The 17421-nt window shown below is 44.6% G+C and overlaps 1 protein-coding gene across 1 annotated transcript in view; it reads right to left on the bottom strand.

Annotated features, from left to right (window-relative positions):
• LOC134022773 (protocadherin-15-like) overlaps positions 1 to 14457 on the bottom strand; it is a 105874-nt gene extending 91417 nt beyond the window's left edge. Inside the window, 2 exon segments of the mRNA XM_062464522.1 lie at positions 3163 to 3281; positions 14178 to 14457. Of these exon segments, the coding sequence (XP_062320506.1) occupies positions 3163 to 3253 (91 nt within the window). The 5' untranslated portion in view covers positions 3254 to 3281; positions 14178 to 14457.
• Positions 14458 to 17421: the final 2964 nt, after the last annotated feature.

Below are 17421 nucleotides of genomic sequence, written 5' to 3'. Positions count from 1 at the left end.
TGCTGCGAGGTCAAGCTGCTCCCCTGGAGCCGGCCAGAGGTCCAGGAGGAGGTCCGGACCCGGCCTCACCAGGCCCCTGAAGGCACCATGCCCTCCTGGCCCAAACAGAGCCTGATTACAGCCTGCTGGGAGGCCGGATTAAAACATCCATCCGCTCCTTTGCTTTCCACCCCCCCTGGGCTGCAGCAGCCAGACAGTCTGCACATCTGGCCAATAATCAGTCAAAGCCCCGAAATAGACAAACAATTGTGCCTTGAGACTGGGAGAGGGAGAAAGAGAGAGATGAAGAGAGAGGGGGAAAAAGAATGACAGAGACCGATATGCACCCACCCACAACAGGAGAGTGCGCGTGAACACGCAAACACACCTAGACACACCAACGAACAACGTCTGCCAGAGGGTTTGGGATGGATAATATCTATGCGTCCTTTTCCAGATGGAGGGATGGCCTTTCATTGACCTTTGTTAGACTGGGATGTGGGCGGCCTCTCAGGGAGGAGAGATGGACAAGCGGCATCTGCAAAGTTGGAGGAGAACAGAGAGCTGAAAGGCTCACACGCAGACACATCGACTGACCCAGCTAAGGACTAGCACGGCAGTCTAGACGATGGCTCATGAAGAAAGGATTGAGCGAATGGAATGGACGCATGAAATGGGGAGAGAGAAAGAGACCCAGAGACAAAGAGAGAGAGGTGTAACCGAGTTGATGTCCACTATTTCCTATCATATTTCACATTTCTTAGATGAATCCATTCCGCATTTTAACGATAAACCTCTTCATCTACATTGTTTCACCCTTAAGCCCAGTAGGTTAGGTATCTAACACGTCAGTTAGAGAATAAACCGTCAGTCAGAGCAGAGGGCACATTGAGATAGACAGTGCAGAGAGATTTATGGAAGAGAGGAGGTTGAGAGGAAGGTAAAGAATACGTACTGAAATCAAGATCCTCCCTAGGTGACACTGGACACACACAAACACTCAGTCTCTGGCATTCCTCCACAGTGGCTAACTCCCAATGATCAAATCAGGGTTCATTTGCAAGCATTGTAACTAGCAGTAATGTCCACCTGTTCCCTATGTAATTATCTGTGTCTGCATTGATTCAAATTACAGAGTGCGGCCGTGTGCTAATCAGTGGGATGAAAACTCCTTTATGACGCAGACCCAAGTCACAGTAGAGAATCCGCTGAAATGAGAGAGAGAGAGAGAGAGAGAGAGAGAGGGAGAGGGAGAGGGAGAGGGAGAGGGAGAGGGAGAGAGAGAGAGAGAGAGAGAGAGAGAGAGAGAGAGAGAGAGAGAGAGAGAGAGAGAGAGAGAGAGAGCAGGACAAGGACAGGAAATGCAGCCATGCATCACATTGAGACCTTCCTCACTACTCAAGACAGGCTATGAAGATATGAGAGCTATGTTATCCCATGAGTTTCATTAGAAACTGGGGATGAGAGGAAACACAGCTGTGCTGATCTGTGGTAGCACTGGATAGTAGATTACTACTTGGATATCTAGGTCCTGGTTGGACATTTCTTTCGTCAAACTAAACCCAGCGACCTACATTCCCTAACAGTCTGAAAGAGGACAAGAGGACAGGCTTGTTCTGGTAGCAATAAAAAAACTATTATAGCAGCCGGTGGTACCGTTAAGCCTCTTCAATTATGTAAATAACAGAGCACAAGCAGAACTCAGACATGCACTAGCACACATGCACATGCAAGCACGTACACAGAGGTTCCACAATGATTTAGCTTACAAACATGACTTAACTCTGAGTTGCTTTTATCACAAACAAACTTAGGGATCAAGTTTTCTTTAAAATGGAATTACCTTATTCTCAAGGTGACTGAACCTAATTAACAAGCTGGTTTGTATGCCAGCCAACCCCCCCACCCCCACCCTATAAAGCTCTGAAAATATAGAGGCTTTAAAAGCTTCACACCTAAACTGAGGTTCTCCAAGGTAAGCCATACTGGGACATCCAAAGCGGTAGTGGAAAAATGTCTATGTTCAGCTAAGACATTGGAACCCTGTGCTTTTCAGTCAGTGGTTTTCTCACTCAACATGAACACACATATCTGTTCATATGCTGAGAGCAGCAGACACAGAGTGGATCCCGAAGAAGCCTTTCACCCACAATGCACCATTTTCACCTTCAGGAGATCACTCAACACCTCATGGTCTTTATTTAGAGCTACAATAACAACAATGACTACGCCGCCACGCCAACTTTCATTCGGAGACATTCCCTGATCTGAAACCATGTCGACAACCAAGCCATCTTCCTGTTAACCCACGCTGCAGTGTAATAGTCTGAAAATCAACCAATCAAAAGAAATACTGTATGCAGGCATGAGGGAGACAGGGAAAAGAAGCGACGTTTCCATGATACCAAACCACGCACATGAAACCATATCAAAAAGTGTACAGTAATACAGCGAGACCCAGTCCTGTCACGTAGCCAGTACTGGACACAGCCCGGTTGACTAGGACCTCAGCGCTCTCTATGTACTAACTTTTTACTAACATGAGACAGAAGATTAAGACCCACTGCTGGGAGTACCAGGATTCCCTTGGTACTTTCAGTACTTTTACATAAAACTACAGGGTGAATCCTCTTAGTAGGACAATTCATCTAGATGTCTGGATGATCTGGATGTATGAACTCATAATGGCCTTGCAGTGGTAATATGCAATGTGGGTGGTAGGTTTCTTGGTGAGTGGGGGGCTTTACTGTAAGTGCTACACGCTTTAACATCATCCAGAGTATCTCTAATGCCCATGCGAGAAAGACATTATTGCTATCTTCCCCTGTGGATTAAATGAAATTGATTCCCCTTGACCTTCCAATTGGAACGGTTATAAATGCTTGGCAGGGCTACAACTTCTGCATCAACCCTTACCCATCTATCACAGCTCTATAGACTCCATGGACTGTTATCAAGAAATACAATTAATATGACCCTTAGCTTTAACCCCTCAGGTAAAGACCCAGGAACACAGTACAGAACATGCAGAAGAACATCGGAAAACCCTCAAATGTTCTCCGAGAAATGGCTAATGACCTCACTACATCCCAAGACGAGTTACAGTTACAGGATAACATTTGGAAAAGTTTGAATTTCAATATTGACATTTCGGTCACATTTAAGTCCAGTGTTTGAATGTACCTTCGGTATTCTGCCCCAGGCTGCAGGAGAGCAGCCACAGGATGGCCATGCCTGTCCCCAGCCATCTGAAGAGACACCACCCCCGTCGCATCTTCTGTCAAGCCTTACTGCCTGCCCGCCTGGGAGAGAGAGACAGAGAGAAGAAAATAGAGAAAGTAAGAGAGAAAGAAATATATATATATATATATATATATATATATATATATATATATATATATATAGAGAGAGAGAGAGAGAGAGAGAGAGAGAGAGAGAGAGAGAGAGAGAGAGAGAGAGAGAGAGAGAGAGAGAGAGAGAGAGAGAGAGAGAGAGAGAGAGAGGGAGAGACCACAGTTAACAGGCTTGGGTTACTCTTCAGCTTCAATGTTGCTTATATGCACTGAAACATATACGAAAACCACGTGTAGAGACCTACACATTCACACACACACAGGCAAACCAACACCGTTGTTTTTGAGAGTAGATACTAGGTCTCTTTAAAAGGCATCAATCCCAATCCTAGACAGAACAACACAATGAGAGTACAACCACCGTATGCGTTTGTACATTAGGGTTTGTACGAGGTTGTAAAGCGCAGTGGGAAACACATCTTATTTTCAAGGAAGACTGGAGAACTGAAGACTTCTAGCTTCTGTCTGAGAGGAGTTGGCGCTGTTACCTTCCAGCTGCAGCTGGCCTTCTGTGTGGCAGGACCAGAGGCCATGCGCACCAGCTGAACCATATCAAGCACGTTGGACAGAATCTATATTAGTCAAATTCACAGCCCTCTTCACAGGGATGATACACACATATACCGATATAGTTCAAATCCGGGCCTCACGTGCAGGCATTCATCCAAACAAATAAGCATCGGGACATGACAAATAGACTTCACCAGCTGTCTTTGAGGAGAGAAAAGCCAACCTTTGTTCTGTTCTTATCCCATGTCACCACAGGGTTGTTTTGGAGGGGTCACATCCCCACTTCACCCTTCTCTTCATCTCTCCACCTCCCAGTGATGCTCCCTTTGAAGACGTTTTCATTTCCCCACAAATATACACCTATCTCTCTTAAGAGGGCTAAACAAAACACCCTTCGCCCTTCTTGTATGAAATGATCCTCATGACCAAGCAAGACGACCAGGCCACCGTAATGAAGCAGGCCCTTTTTCTTGTTGATGTCTGTTTCTTATCTAATAAATACCCATAATTGTTCTTTTGGATATCATTAAACTGTCTAGGAATGTACCCCGGGTGACAGATTTAATCAACAACACTTCTTGTCTCAATTTTTTTATCACCACATAAACAAAAATTGTGTTTCAAGCCAAAACTCGAAAATTACTGCAAGTGTGAATCAATTATTTGGTGTTTGGGTCCAAGTCTCGCTTTGCCTTCGGTTATTTGGAAAACGCTGAATAACGAGCTCCATTAATCTAGCTCAACTTCAAGCAGAATTCTTGGTTGTGGATGAACATGTTAGTATCTGTATCTCTTTCAGGGCATTTGTGTGCTTGTGATATAGCAGTGGAACCACAGAATAGCAGAGAGATCCGACAGCTGCACGGAGGGGCGGGGGGGGGGGGGGGGGGGGGTGTCAGGACCAGAAGTGAATGGATATTGTTGGACGTGAAAGGGGGGAAGAGAGGGAGGGGTGGATGCAATCACAGTTATGGATTACACAGAGTCTTACGAGGCTGCGCTTTATCCGACGAGAGCAGGAGAGGTCTACTCTCTCCTGTTGAAGAAAAAAATAATAAATATATATATGAAAAAAAGCAGGACCGGCTTCTCTGCCGTTTGGCTGGCCTTTCATCAGGCAGCTTCGTTTCCTCCGCTGCGCCTTGCACGACCCCCCCCCCCCCACCCCCGCTCCCCTCCCTTCCTCCTTTTGGAGTCGGCCGGCAGTCGGGAACGTCTTGATAAAAGCAAATGACATCTTTCCATTAAACATGAACGGTGTGAAGAGGTGATCTAACCAGTGACTGTACCTGAATAATCACATCTAAAACTTCCATCTGCCAGCTAGCGACTTTAAACTTCTCTTCATCCTCATTCAATAACGAGGAACACCTTGGACCATCTATCACCCTTAAGGAGATGAAGCGCAAAGCAGAGACTGTATGCCAGCTAAAGTGATACAACACTCTGTTGCATAAGGGCTGGATGTACGGCAGATTTGCCTAAGTGATTCGTATAGGTAAACCATATTGTGGATGGCTGACCACTCAGCAGGAAGGGAATAACCATGCTGTGGTGTCGGTCGTGTCACCGACCACATCTTGGAGTGTGCTCAGTAGAGGATTTCCCCGGCACTGGGTCATTCGAATGCAGACGGGTATTACACAGCAGTGCAGTTCGTCAGTGTTGCAGAACACATGGGACTACTTGGCCTTAGAGAGCAGTGGCGTAATCTAATTTACATAAGACGAAAACAGTCCGTCATGCTCGAGCACGAATAGGACAGGCTGCCCGGTGAAACCGCAGCAGAGGAAGCGTGGAGGAGGAACATGGTCGTAGACTGTCTAAAGGGAGGCTGGCGCTGGAGCTGATGGGTTTGTCGCATGTTTTGTTTTTGTTAATCCCTCGACACGGTGACACAAAGGATCAGAGAAGATCTCCGAACCAACTGGGGTTTCTCCTCCCGGTCTGACCTCAGTTCCATGGTGAAACGACTCGTTTCCTGTGGCACTTGCCCCTAAGACAGTGTAGTCATGTCTCACCGAGAGGGTGCCTGTCTCCTTTTCCTCCCATTGTGCTCGTCGCTCAGACAGCCTGATGAGAACTGCAAAGTCATCAGATTCAGAACAACACAGGGTGACATAAAGAGTAGCACCTCCCCGCGGTACAGTGACTGATCTCCAGCAAAGTTCTGTGTCATCAGTCTGATCGAGTGAGTTAGTGAAACACAAAGCTGTGTAAATCAGGCACAAACGCACGGGTCATAAAATGTGTTTGAGGCAACGACACACGGAGACATAGATCAGCCTTTCGGCAAACCTTGTTTCATTGTTTTGTAATTAGGCAGGAATATGCCAACAGGTAGCGACATCAGGGGTATTTGTTTCATCAGCGTGCGTAGAGATTTGTACAACTTGTTTGCAAGTTAGAATGGCCTTAGCTTGTAATATGCATGTCACTACATCCATATGGAATACAGCCTGTATACAGGGGCATGAGTCATCTTCATAATGCTTAAATTGTTCCCTGTTACCAGACAAACAGAGTCTCCAATGGTCTGTCACTGACAGTTATGGATCATTAGTGTGCTTGCTAACAGCCAGGCACACTAACTGTTCACTCACATGTTATTATTTTAGCCACCGCTACTCTTCCCACAGTTATTGGCCAATGCTGACATGAAGGTTGTCAAAATGTGTCTTTGTTTTGTGGTAGGTTTATGAAATATTCAACTTTTTGTGGCAAGATCTGTACCACTAGCTAGCTGGCCACTGCTGCAGAGCGTCATAATAGTCAAGTGACTGTAGACAACCTATGGCAATGGAGGTCTTCTGGCGTCTCCAGTTTTCAAAAGACAACAATTGAGTCTTGGGAAACACAGGAGTTTCAGACAGCAGCAGCATCAGTGACGACCTCAGTCGATAGGCAGTAGATATCAGTACACAGCAGGAGACTATGGACAGCTGGGATGGCTGCAAGCACACTTTACTTATGTGTGTGTGTGTGTGTGTGTGACTACTGAGGGTATTAGCTCCATGTCTCTCCTTAGGAGGCCTCCACGTGGGTATCTATTGCTGGTCTTTCCTGCCAGGTGACAGTCTTGTGGTAATCGGCATGCCTCAGTAATCCAACCCCCCCGCATACACCCCATTGGCAGCCTGGTGTAACCTGAAATGCAACTCCCTCAACGTGCCGCGAAAACGAGTCGACTCACCTCACACACCCCGGGTACGTCATCGAAAAACAGGTGAACGATTCAGCTCAGTCTCGGTTTTGCCGTCACCTGGAGACAGGAGCTGACCAAGGTCTGAGGAAAACAATGTACTTGTGTGAGTGTGTGAAGTGTGTATCCGCGTGTGTGAGGTGTACCAGCAGAGAGCACAGCTATTCATTACCAACTGTGAGATATAATCAGTCGTCGCAAGGAGGCCCAGCGTTCCATAATGACTCGAGTGATTAGTCCTGGCTAACAAACTGTGGCTGCACATGGCCAAAAAGTCTGAAGATAATGCTTGCCACACACACACACAAGTGTGCACAAACACATGCATCTACACACATATTCAAAGACACACCAGGGGTGTATTATGCCCATAGCTAGGCTAGCAGCAGCTGTGGCAGCCAATCTGGCTGGCCCTCTCTGTTTACCTGGACAGCTTGTGATCACCAATTGCCAAATACTATCCCAATGAACTAATTGTTCCATTAATGGATTGCTTGTGTGTTTAAATGAGGCCCAACAGCAACACTGAAGACCGAGTAACCCTGAATGCACATTGGCAAAGACATGAATCATTGTCTCTAAGCATCTATTAATATGATTAGACTAATCATGTCAGTTCACTCACTGGTTGTCGTTACTACATAGGAACTGGGCCATACAGACTGCTGAGCTTTGTGGTGCAGATGGTGATGGTCGATGTGGATACAGGTAGAGTCCTCTACCTGTATGGTTCAGTATGGAAGAGAGATCCAACTAGCCAACAGAATAAACACCATTACACGCTTTTTCAGTCCTCATCACCACAGATGGAGGCTTTAACATGGGTCTCAAGTGCTCTCGTGATTATTGAAATTGCACGAATGGATGAAGCAAGTAGAGCCCTCTGTCCTCTCTGTTTGTGTGCTGTGTTTTCATTTGGTGGCGTTAGCGAGGAAGAGAATGTACTGTACCTTGTTATGAGTGTGTGGGGAGAGCCTGGCCCCTGCGTCACTGCTCTACTCTGATAGGCTGTAACATGGAACATATCATATTCTAGAGGCCAACGGCATCCTGGTTTGTTGTCACTCTCCAGCCTTGACAGACACGGCAGTGTATACCAAATGTCACACCTTAGAAAGCTTTCTCTACTACATCGGCAAGAAAAAGGAAGTGTGAGATATAAACAGCGATTATAATGTTCACGAATAAAAAAACGTTCATGCTCTATTGGAACAGTCTGACTATAGTAATAAGCGCTATAGAGGAAGACCGTATTGTGGAGTAAGCAGATCTCCAGTAGGCTGTAAGCCTACAGCTCCGGTAGCATCGTACAAACGGAGCCCTGTAGCAATCTGAACCTTTCATCTATTCACTCGGAGCTGCAGATCTGAGCGCTTTCTAATCTGGCTGCCTGTCTGAGTGACCTCATGACCATTCTCTGGGTCTCTAAACCCCACAGCGCTCAAACCTGTGTGGCTCCCAACCGCTCGCCTGCCTGCTCGCGTCCCAGCACCGGTCGGCTGCTTCACAACCCAGTGCCGTGGTATCCATGTCACAAGGCACACCGTTTAACAACAATGTCTGGATCTAGCACTTGGATTTAAACACCAACATCTGATACACCAGACACATAACTTTTGACTTCTGGGGAGATATCCTCGACTAAATCTTTTCCCTTCCACGGGTTGTGCAGTCAGAGGGGGGACAGGGTGGTCCCTAGTTCTAGCATGTGTTTGACTCTTAAATCTCTACGTACTTTAGCAGGAATGTTTGGAATTGTGGACTAAACTGAGATTATAAAATAGGTACTAAGATTATCCAATGAGCTTTTTGCCAAGGTCAAGAGTTGGCTTAGTGTGCAGCTCCTACAGGGGACTATTGGCACCATGCTAATTAGGCAACTAGTAAAGATGCAATGTGATCTATACTGTAGGATAGGTCAACACATTGCTATCTACTGTCTGTTAAGAATCTGACGCAAATGCTTTTTAATAGGTCCATTAATGTTTTTTTCTGGATTAAAAAACGTTTAAAAACATCTATACTGTATTGTATCCATGTGTCAGTGTTCTTTAAAAAATGGTGTCACTCATTGCTGAGTGGTTGTATAACATCATGCATCATGTATAGCATCATGTATAGCATCTGCCTCCAAAAATCACTTCAGCATAGTAAACATGGTTGACAATCTCACCCATGAGCTTGGTCGTTCCATCATTAAAATAGATGCAACCTCAAATAGATTAAACATCTCAAATACTGAGAAAACCTGACGCTGACTTTTCCTGAAAGGGATCTTGTACAGAACGGCTGCCTTTCCACCAGCAACCCTTTCTATCTCCATCACAGTCAGAAATCGCCACCCTTCAATCTTCAATCTCACACGCTTATACATTGAGTTTCTGCAGTCCCGGCTTTTCAAAAGGAGCCATCCGCACTTCAAAAGGTCCCTCGGAGATCCGTTTTCATGAATGATACTTTTGACATTCACTTACCTCTTACTCTCTGTGCAGATGCTTCAAACCCCCAACGACCTTCTCATGGTGAGCATCTGAGGAAATCCACAACCATTTGTGATAGAAAGGGAGTAGCATTCCATTTGCAAACCATGCCAAAGTAATCCGGGTGAGTCAGGTGGCTGAGCGGTTAAAGAATCGGGCAAGTAATCAGAAGGTCGCTGGTTCGATTCCCGGCCGTGCCAAATGACGTTGTGTCCTTGGGCAAGTCACTTCACCCTACTTGCCTCGGGGGAATGTCCCTGTACTTACTGTAAGTCGCTCTGGATAAGAGCGTCTGCTAAATGACTAAATGTAAATGTAATGTAAAATGTAATCCCTCAACAGCCAAGACAAACCACATGCACATCATGTGCTGGAAGCAGGAAATAAACGTCAATTTTTGACCTCCATCCATTTACATTTTGATACTTCATAGCCGTCCAGCAGTCAGGACCTCTCCTCCATCCAGGAACTTTGTGTTAGTGATTATTTAACCTCTTGTGCCTTGTAAAGCCGCCTACTGAAAACCAAATAATATAGTCGGCGTGTCTGTGCATACTGTATGTGTGTGGGTGTTACTGCACAAGGAAAAGTTGTATGATCTTTAGCAGATGTGATCAATTTTCTCTAAAGTGGTTCAACTATTCATCTTGCGCACAGAGATTAGTCAATGCCAAAAGCGGACAAAGCCCTTGCTTCATGATTCCAGTTCTGAAGGGGATATTGAAGAAGAAAGGACCTGTGATCACTCAATTGATTTAGTCAGATTGACAAAGAAGGAGACTAGCATTCAAAGAGAACAGTCAGCGCTCCAACCCAGTAAGCATAAATTGAAGAAACCATGTCTTTCTATTATACAGAAAAATCGAATATATTCAAACTTTCAAACCCCAATCTAGAGATGATTCACACACCAAGTTACACAGATAGGCGTTTAATTGCTCTATAAAACAGCATTAAAGGAGAGTCGAAGCCAAGACAGTTCATATAGAGTTTTTGAATGTGCAGCAATGAGGCCTCAAGCTACTGCCAGGAGATTTCTGGTCTTACCCACCAACACACAAGGTTGTGTTAGTTCCACCTTCAGACATAAAGGGCAGTGAAGTTCAGAAAAGAAACTGATGCCAAGATGTATATAATGCCACAAAACTGACAGCATTGGTAGGTAAATTTGACTGCAGGAACAAACTGTTCAAAAACAAGTTAATTGAAAATATATGACACCTAATTAAGTGGTGATTTGGCAATGAACAATATTAATTTCACTAAATGCCTTCATGTGTAGAGAGAGGGCAATATCTCTGGAGAGTACCATTTTAGCTACTCAAACCAACTGGTAATTCAGCCTACTGTGGTAAGCCACCCTACCCACAACCCGGCTCTCAATTAATGATCACAGTATGTAGTACTATGGAGCAGAGCAATCATTGTTTTAATGACTTGTGAAATATTTCCCATACGACTCCTGATTGTATTTGCTGGAGGTTGCTTTCAAGCGGCATTAACTTTATGTTGATGTTAAATTAACCCTCACCAGACTTCGCAATCCCACCTGTTCATCCAGTGTCTGACCGTATCTCTCTTGATAAAGTATCTGACCCTTGAATGACTAAGACAAGACAACCTGAGATGAACAGGCATGGTGCCACGTCCTGGGGGTAGCGTTTCCATGGCAGTGAATTATTAATACCACACCTCTTACTCCTTTCCTGATCTTGACTGGAAAGATCAGTCCCCCTGACAGACAGAGAGTCGGGGGGGGGGGGGGGGAGGGAGGGAGGGAGGGGGATATAGGCCAGCAGGCTGGCAGGCAGGCAGACAAGCATGCAGGCAAGCAGACAGGGACCAGAGCTCACAGCCAAGTCTCTCCAAAAACCTCTGGAAATCCATTAGGTTTATGCCTAGTTATCCATATCCTGCAGCCTACTGGTCCTCGCCATGTCACCAAATACTACCCCCTCTACATGCCAGCTGCCCCATGCCTCTTGTCCACGTTGTGGGACCCCTTCACCCCCCTCTCTCTATCCCTCAGCATACCGTAGCCCTATTTCACACACACCAAGAATGGTCATTTGTAAGACATTCATTCCTCTAACTCTCGCAGTCTCACCAATGTTAGTATACCATGACAACATTTGGAAAAATGTACAAACCTGATCCAACAGATTCAGAGGAGGGGAGATATCACCACTTCTCCTGTCAACTATTCATCACTCCATCCTATCCAGATGGACTGAATTCATTTCAGGAATCGCAACACCCCCTGAGTCGCTTATCAAATGTTGAAATGGCTTCCCCAAGGTGTCCACTGTGCATATGAATGCAGGCTGATAAGTTGTCTACTGTGGAGGAGGCTTGTCAATATTCTCAATGCTCTCTTCCACTTGACACACAGTCTCATTTTGGAAAGCTCGATGACATGCCAACTTTTACTGGCCCCAGTGTACGGTCTGCGCTAAGAGCCAGTACGGTGGCAGGACTCACATGCCTAAAGTTATGTGCAGCAGAGGAGTTCCATAAGATTGTTTACGTGACCCCATGGTGTCTGTTCTTTGCATGAAAAACAAATTCTGACTCTCATGCCCTCATGCTTATTAACCCCAACTAACATCAAACATAGATCGAGCAAAGACTTGACTACCGCCGCAGGTATCAAAACAGCTTAACAAACCCCAAACATCAACGCATAAGGCAACATCACAACAAGCCCATTCAAATTGACTTTGACATTTTCTCTGAAGCAATACCCTAAGCCTGGACTTAAAACAAACAGATCCGTGGGACTTATCAAACAGTTTGGCTTGATTTCCCTGTCCATTCAAAGCAAAGAACGCTCTCAAACTTGTCATCGCTCCGCTGAGCTCCTGGTGGTGCAGTGACAGAGTGGGCAGGATCATTAGTCAGTCATGGGAGGGTTGTAGCCCTGTTTAATTAGTGTTTTATCACACACACCTCCCCAGTGTCACCCATTATGATGAAAAGGCCATGAATAACAAGCACAAGCTATTCACCTAGGACAATCAGAACACAATAAGCTGTAAACTGAAAAGCAGTGTATGGTTCAGTGCAGTTTTAGCCGTAAAGGGATGAGACATCCGATACTTGGCGATAATTGCACTGAGACGGCATCCACAAATCAGCTGTGTTTTCATTCGGTAATTTGCCCATGTTACACCCTTGCAGAGCAATACCTGGCATATATCTGCATGATAAGAAAGCACTTTATGAGAGCAAGAAGCAAAACGACAAATTTACACCATGTGGTTTTCCTCAGCTATCACAGTACTTTATAACCTCTTTGGTGCAACTTACAAATTCCTGAACTCTTTATGTTTTAGGCCTTCTCTCTTCCTCAAGATAGATTGCTAGTGGAGCTGTCCACATGCATCATGTATTAAAGAGCCGGCATCAATCGTCTGGATCCCCAGGTGGAGCAGGCTCCTCTACCCGTGTACAAGGCATAGAGCAAACCAGAGGGGATCAAATCACGGCCTGTCATTCGACCAATAGGTTATCTGTCCCATCCAGGGGTGACTTTTGAAGTATCCTTGTGTGTCAAAACAAGTCTCATAGCATGGCTATGTTGTAATGAAAGGTAGGTCTTGTGTAGGCTAGTGGTGCAACATACTGTAGATATATGAAATGATGCGTGCAGAGGGCGTGCAAAACCAACTCAACATCTGCCTTGATCAGGAAATATTACGCACATGGCCAACATATACTATACTAAACAGCAGGGGGGGCGATCAGACATTAGTCAAGCTAGTCTTTTCTGATATCAATAAAACAGTGACAAGCAAAAATAAACACTGGCTGGCATATGCATACAAGTTAGCTACGATTTATAGTACGAAAAAAACATCGTACTATAAATAGACAAATCATTGATCACAAATCAATTTGAGCTTCAAAAGCAAATGCGCGCACTTAAACATCCAAGATATATTTGTCAAAGTGTGTACACCGGTCCATCATATTCTGGTTGAGAACGCCTGAAAGCCTTCATTCACGGAATGTAGCTGCTAAAAGTCTGTTCAGATCACTGGGTTTAGAAATCCTCATAGGAGACCTTTTATGCGCACAATCGTGCGCTGCATGCGTTTATCAGGACCTAAAAACAACCAATTTGGGCTGATATCTAGAGTTTACAGTTAAATCAGTAAACAGAGGACAATGGCATGTGGATGTTAATTTCAGCGAGATCTAATTTCAGCGAGATTTTATTTTATCAGTGAGCAGCTGCAGTTTACAGTACAACACATTTGCTAATTGGCTATATCCCTTGCCTAATCCAGTGTGTTTTAGAACTTCACTTTCAAGATATTATCAGCGGGTTATCTGGACAGAGTTGAACTTGGACGTGGAAATAAACGTACTTCTTATGGAAAATCTTAATTATGCCACGGTATACTAGTTACTGCACGGGTGTACGATGTATAGGCAATTATACGTTTCATTATGTTATTAGTATTATTATTATATGATGGGATGGCAACCCACAATATTAAGAGTGCCTACTGTACATCAGTTCATAGGAACTGGGCAGAATAGTTCATTTAACATTTATAGATTCAATTTTTACAAATGGTAATAAGCCCATCTCAGTATACCATTCTAAGATGCAGTGATGTGAAGGGGCATAAAAAAAAGTCTTACCATATTGACTCCAAAAGCACACAAATCCTACTCGGACTGCCCCAGACGCCACGGACACCGACTGGCACTGAGGCTCTAGAGCATATTCACACATGCACATCAGCCCTCGACCGCCCCCTGCCACTATAGCAAATTCTGTCGAGGTGGAGAGGAGAAATATAGTCACAGTAGATGTACACCCGTGTAGTCTAAAAAAACACTTGACTAGTTACCTATGGAGCCGTTTTACAGCAAGAAGCAACGATGGACCATTGCGCGTACAGTAAAGCGCAACTTTCATTTCTCTCTCAGGTCCGCCCCACCCCCCAGTCGAGATAACTGTTTGTGACGTTTGGAGGGGTAATCTTATTACACTGGGCAGTAGAGTTGAAGCCGGGTAAATCTCCACGCTGACCCCTCCTTCTAACTCTTCTCTGTGGCACGAATTTGGAAAAGCACCTGTCTGAGGCGGGCACAGCCACGGGCAGAAAAATAGGCGGGTTGGAAAGAGTAAGGTATAGATTACTGTCTGAAACGCATTTTGACAAATTGCCAATTATAAACTGCGTTTATTTCTGAAAATAATTCTGAAATATAAACGATATAATAGAAGAAAAGGTTTAATATGAATGGAGCCATCTACTGTTAATCGTAGCATTGGCAGACTACGGTTGCCTCTTCATTTCTGATCATAGTGTGGTATAGGGTCGGCGAGCTCCTTGTGCAAAAGGCCTACTGCATCCAAGATTTACAGTACAGGAGGCTTATTCACGCACAAAATACTACCGTCCCATTTAACACTCTAAAACGTTTAGCCATCAAAATGACGGATAATGACACGTTTACTGTGACTGTAGAGGCTGCCATGGCTAGTCCAATGCCATACTTCTGCTGCAAAATTAGTCAGTCAAAAAAGCCACTATTGTCAGATATCAGTTAATTCAGACTTGCGTCAGCACTGGGGGAGACAATACTTATTTGAGATTCCAATGATCTTGTACTTTGTTCCAAACATTCTCTAGCAAACCCAGTATGTGCTCCAACTGGACAGTTTGGGTGTCAACTGAGCCAATTTTTTCCAATTGCTCAACATTTCTATGCCAAAACTCAACAAAGGAAACAGCAGTCTAATTGGCATTCGGCTGCTTTCCCTCAGCACAAATGCTAATCCAGGCTAAGTCATCAAAACCTCCACTTGGCCTGCCTTGTTTTTGATATCAAGCAGGCTTTGAGTGAAAGCTCGCTAATAATCAGGCCTGTCAGTGTGCTAATTCTTCCCTCCTCTTGTCTCCTGTCTTTGTGCAGGGAAAGCAGATCAGAGGTCATGCAGGAGTGCACAATCTCCACTCGGAGGATGATTACCTGTATGTTCCTCCAGGGAAGAGTATTAACGTCTTCTTATAGGAGCAGTGACGGCAATAAACCTTTCATAATAAGTATTCAAACGGACACAATGGAATCCTTTGAAACTGACGTGTGTGGGTGTGTTGTTGAGTATGTGTTCGAGAGCAAGAAAACGAAACAGAGAGACAATGAGAGGGAGACAAAGAAAGAGAAAGATATATATATATATATATATATATATACGTATATATATATATGGAGGGAGGGAGGGAGGGAGGGAGGGATGGATGGAGGGAGGGATGGAGGGAGGGAGGGAGGGAGGGAGGGAGGGAGGGAGGGAGGGAGGGAGGGAGGGAGGGAGGGAGGGAGGGAGGGAGGGAGGGAGGGAGGGAGGGAGAGAGAGAGAGAGAGAGAGAGAGAGAGAGAGAGAGAGAGAGAGAGAGAAATGTCCACTCTGTAATCTTGTCTGCATCTCAGATGGATAATTCTATGCTATTCTGCAGCAGCTGTAATGCTCCAAAGCAATTGTCCCAAGATCAAGTGGGGATCAAGTGGGATCAAGTTCAACTCATTAAATGTACTTGCTGTTTACATTGGTCAAGTGCAAAGAGAAAAAAAGCATTAAGTCTAATTAATGCTTTGTCAAGACTTGGCTGTCTTCAATTGAAGGGTTCAATCACAAAGCATGCCGAACATTTGTGAGACGATAATTTATATTAGTTATGTTTCATTAATAAAGTGTTGTCAGACATTTCCTTCAAGGTCCACAAAGTGAATCTGCCCAACTTCCTACAGTCGCTGTCGGTAATTGTCTAATTACTCTCCATAAATGACTTTCTTTCTCACATCTGTAGAGGCTATGGATCGGTAGTGACGCTCGTGTTTTTGGGAGACTGTTGTTTTATTGCATCTTGCCGACCCATAAAATTGCTTTCAGGTCATTAAAATGTGCAAGTCTCACTTGATGTTTCCCAATTACGATTGGATGTGTTCAAGACTGGGATAAATACCGCAGGGGTAATTGGTTGTATGCCATCTGCAGTATTAATCACAGGACGCATTCTCGGCTTATTTCAGCCGTGTAGGAATCACGTATGTGTTAGGCAGCACTGATGTTATGGAAGGGAAGTTCAAGCGCTGACGACTCTCCCTACTGATTTGAGAATTAGCTCGCTAGCCCGCGCTTCTCCCATCTCTCCCAAAATCAATCACACAATAAATGATTCAGAGGCCCGTTCCTAGAGAAAGGAAGGGCTCCGGCTAACATGAGAGGAGAATTAATAGCACTCTTCGTCTCCAACATGTCTGCACATCCATAAGGTTACACAGCATACAGTCAAGCCAATACATGCCACACTCCACCAATCAGCTCCCACGAGTCCAGCTGACTCTTCAGGCAGAAAAAGAGGGAAAAGAGAATGAGTGAGAAGATACAGGCAGTGAAAAAACATACATTTCATCTTGAATATTGTTTTCTGCGTCGGACAAATTGAACGATTCCTCTTGTTGAAGCATAATTTCCGAGGACTATTCCATGTGCTGAGCCATTCAGCCCTGAAATTCTCTTAGTGGGAGATCCCTGCAGGCCGGGCCACCCCCAAGGAACACACACACATATGGCCAGCCGCTAAACATCTGAGAACTCAAATCTAGGCGCACAGTTGAAAACCATTTTCTACGATGGTTATCTGAAAGAACAAAACACATCATATTTTGTTGTTTCGGAACAGCTTGTTCAATTTAATTTACTTTGAAATATATTGCTAGAAAAAATAATTGATATATTAACACAAGGTCTCAATCTTCATTTTTTTCAAGTATTTTCTCTCACTCTCTTTTGAATAAACAGTAAACAAGATATTACACTGGAACACAGCTTGCTTTCTCTGACAAGCAGCAAAATCTATATCCAAGCAAAGGT

This window comes from Osmerus eperlanus, chromosome 6 (genome assembly GCF_963692335.1).
Source record: "Osmerus eperlanus chromosome 6, fOsmEpe2.1, whole genome shotgun sequence".
NCBI classification, from domain to species: Eukaryota; Metazoa; Chordata; class Actinopteri; order Osmeriformes; family Osmeridae; genus Osmerus; species Osmerus eperlanus.
The sequence above is the reverse complement of the archived record's forward strand: the minus strand, read 5'-3'. Positions and strand labels throughout refer to the sequence as shown.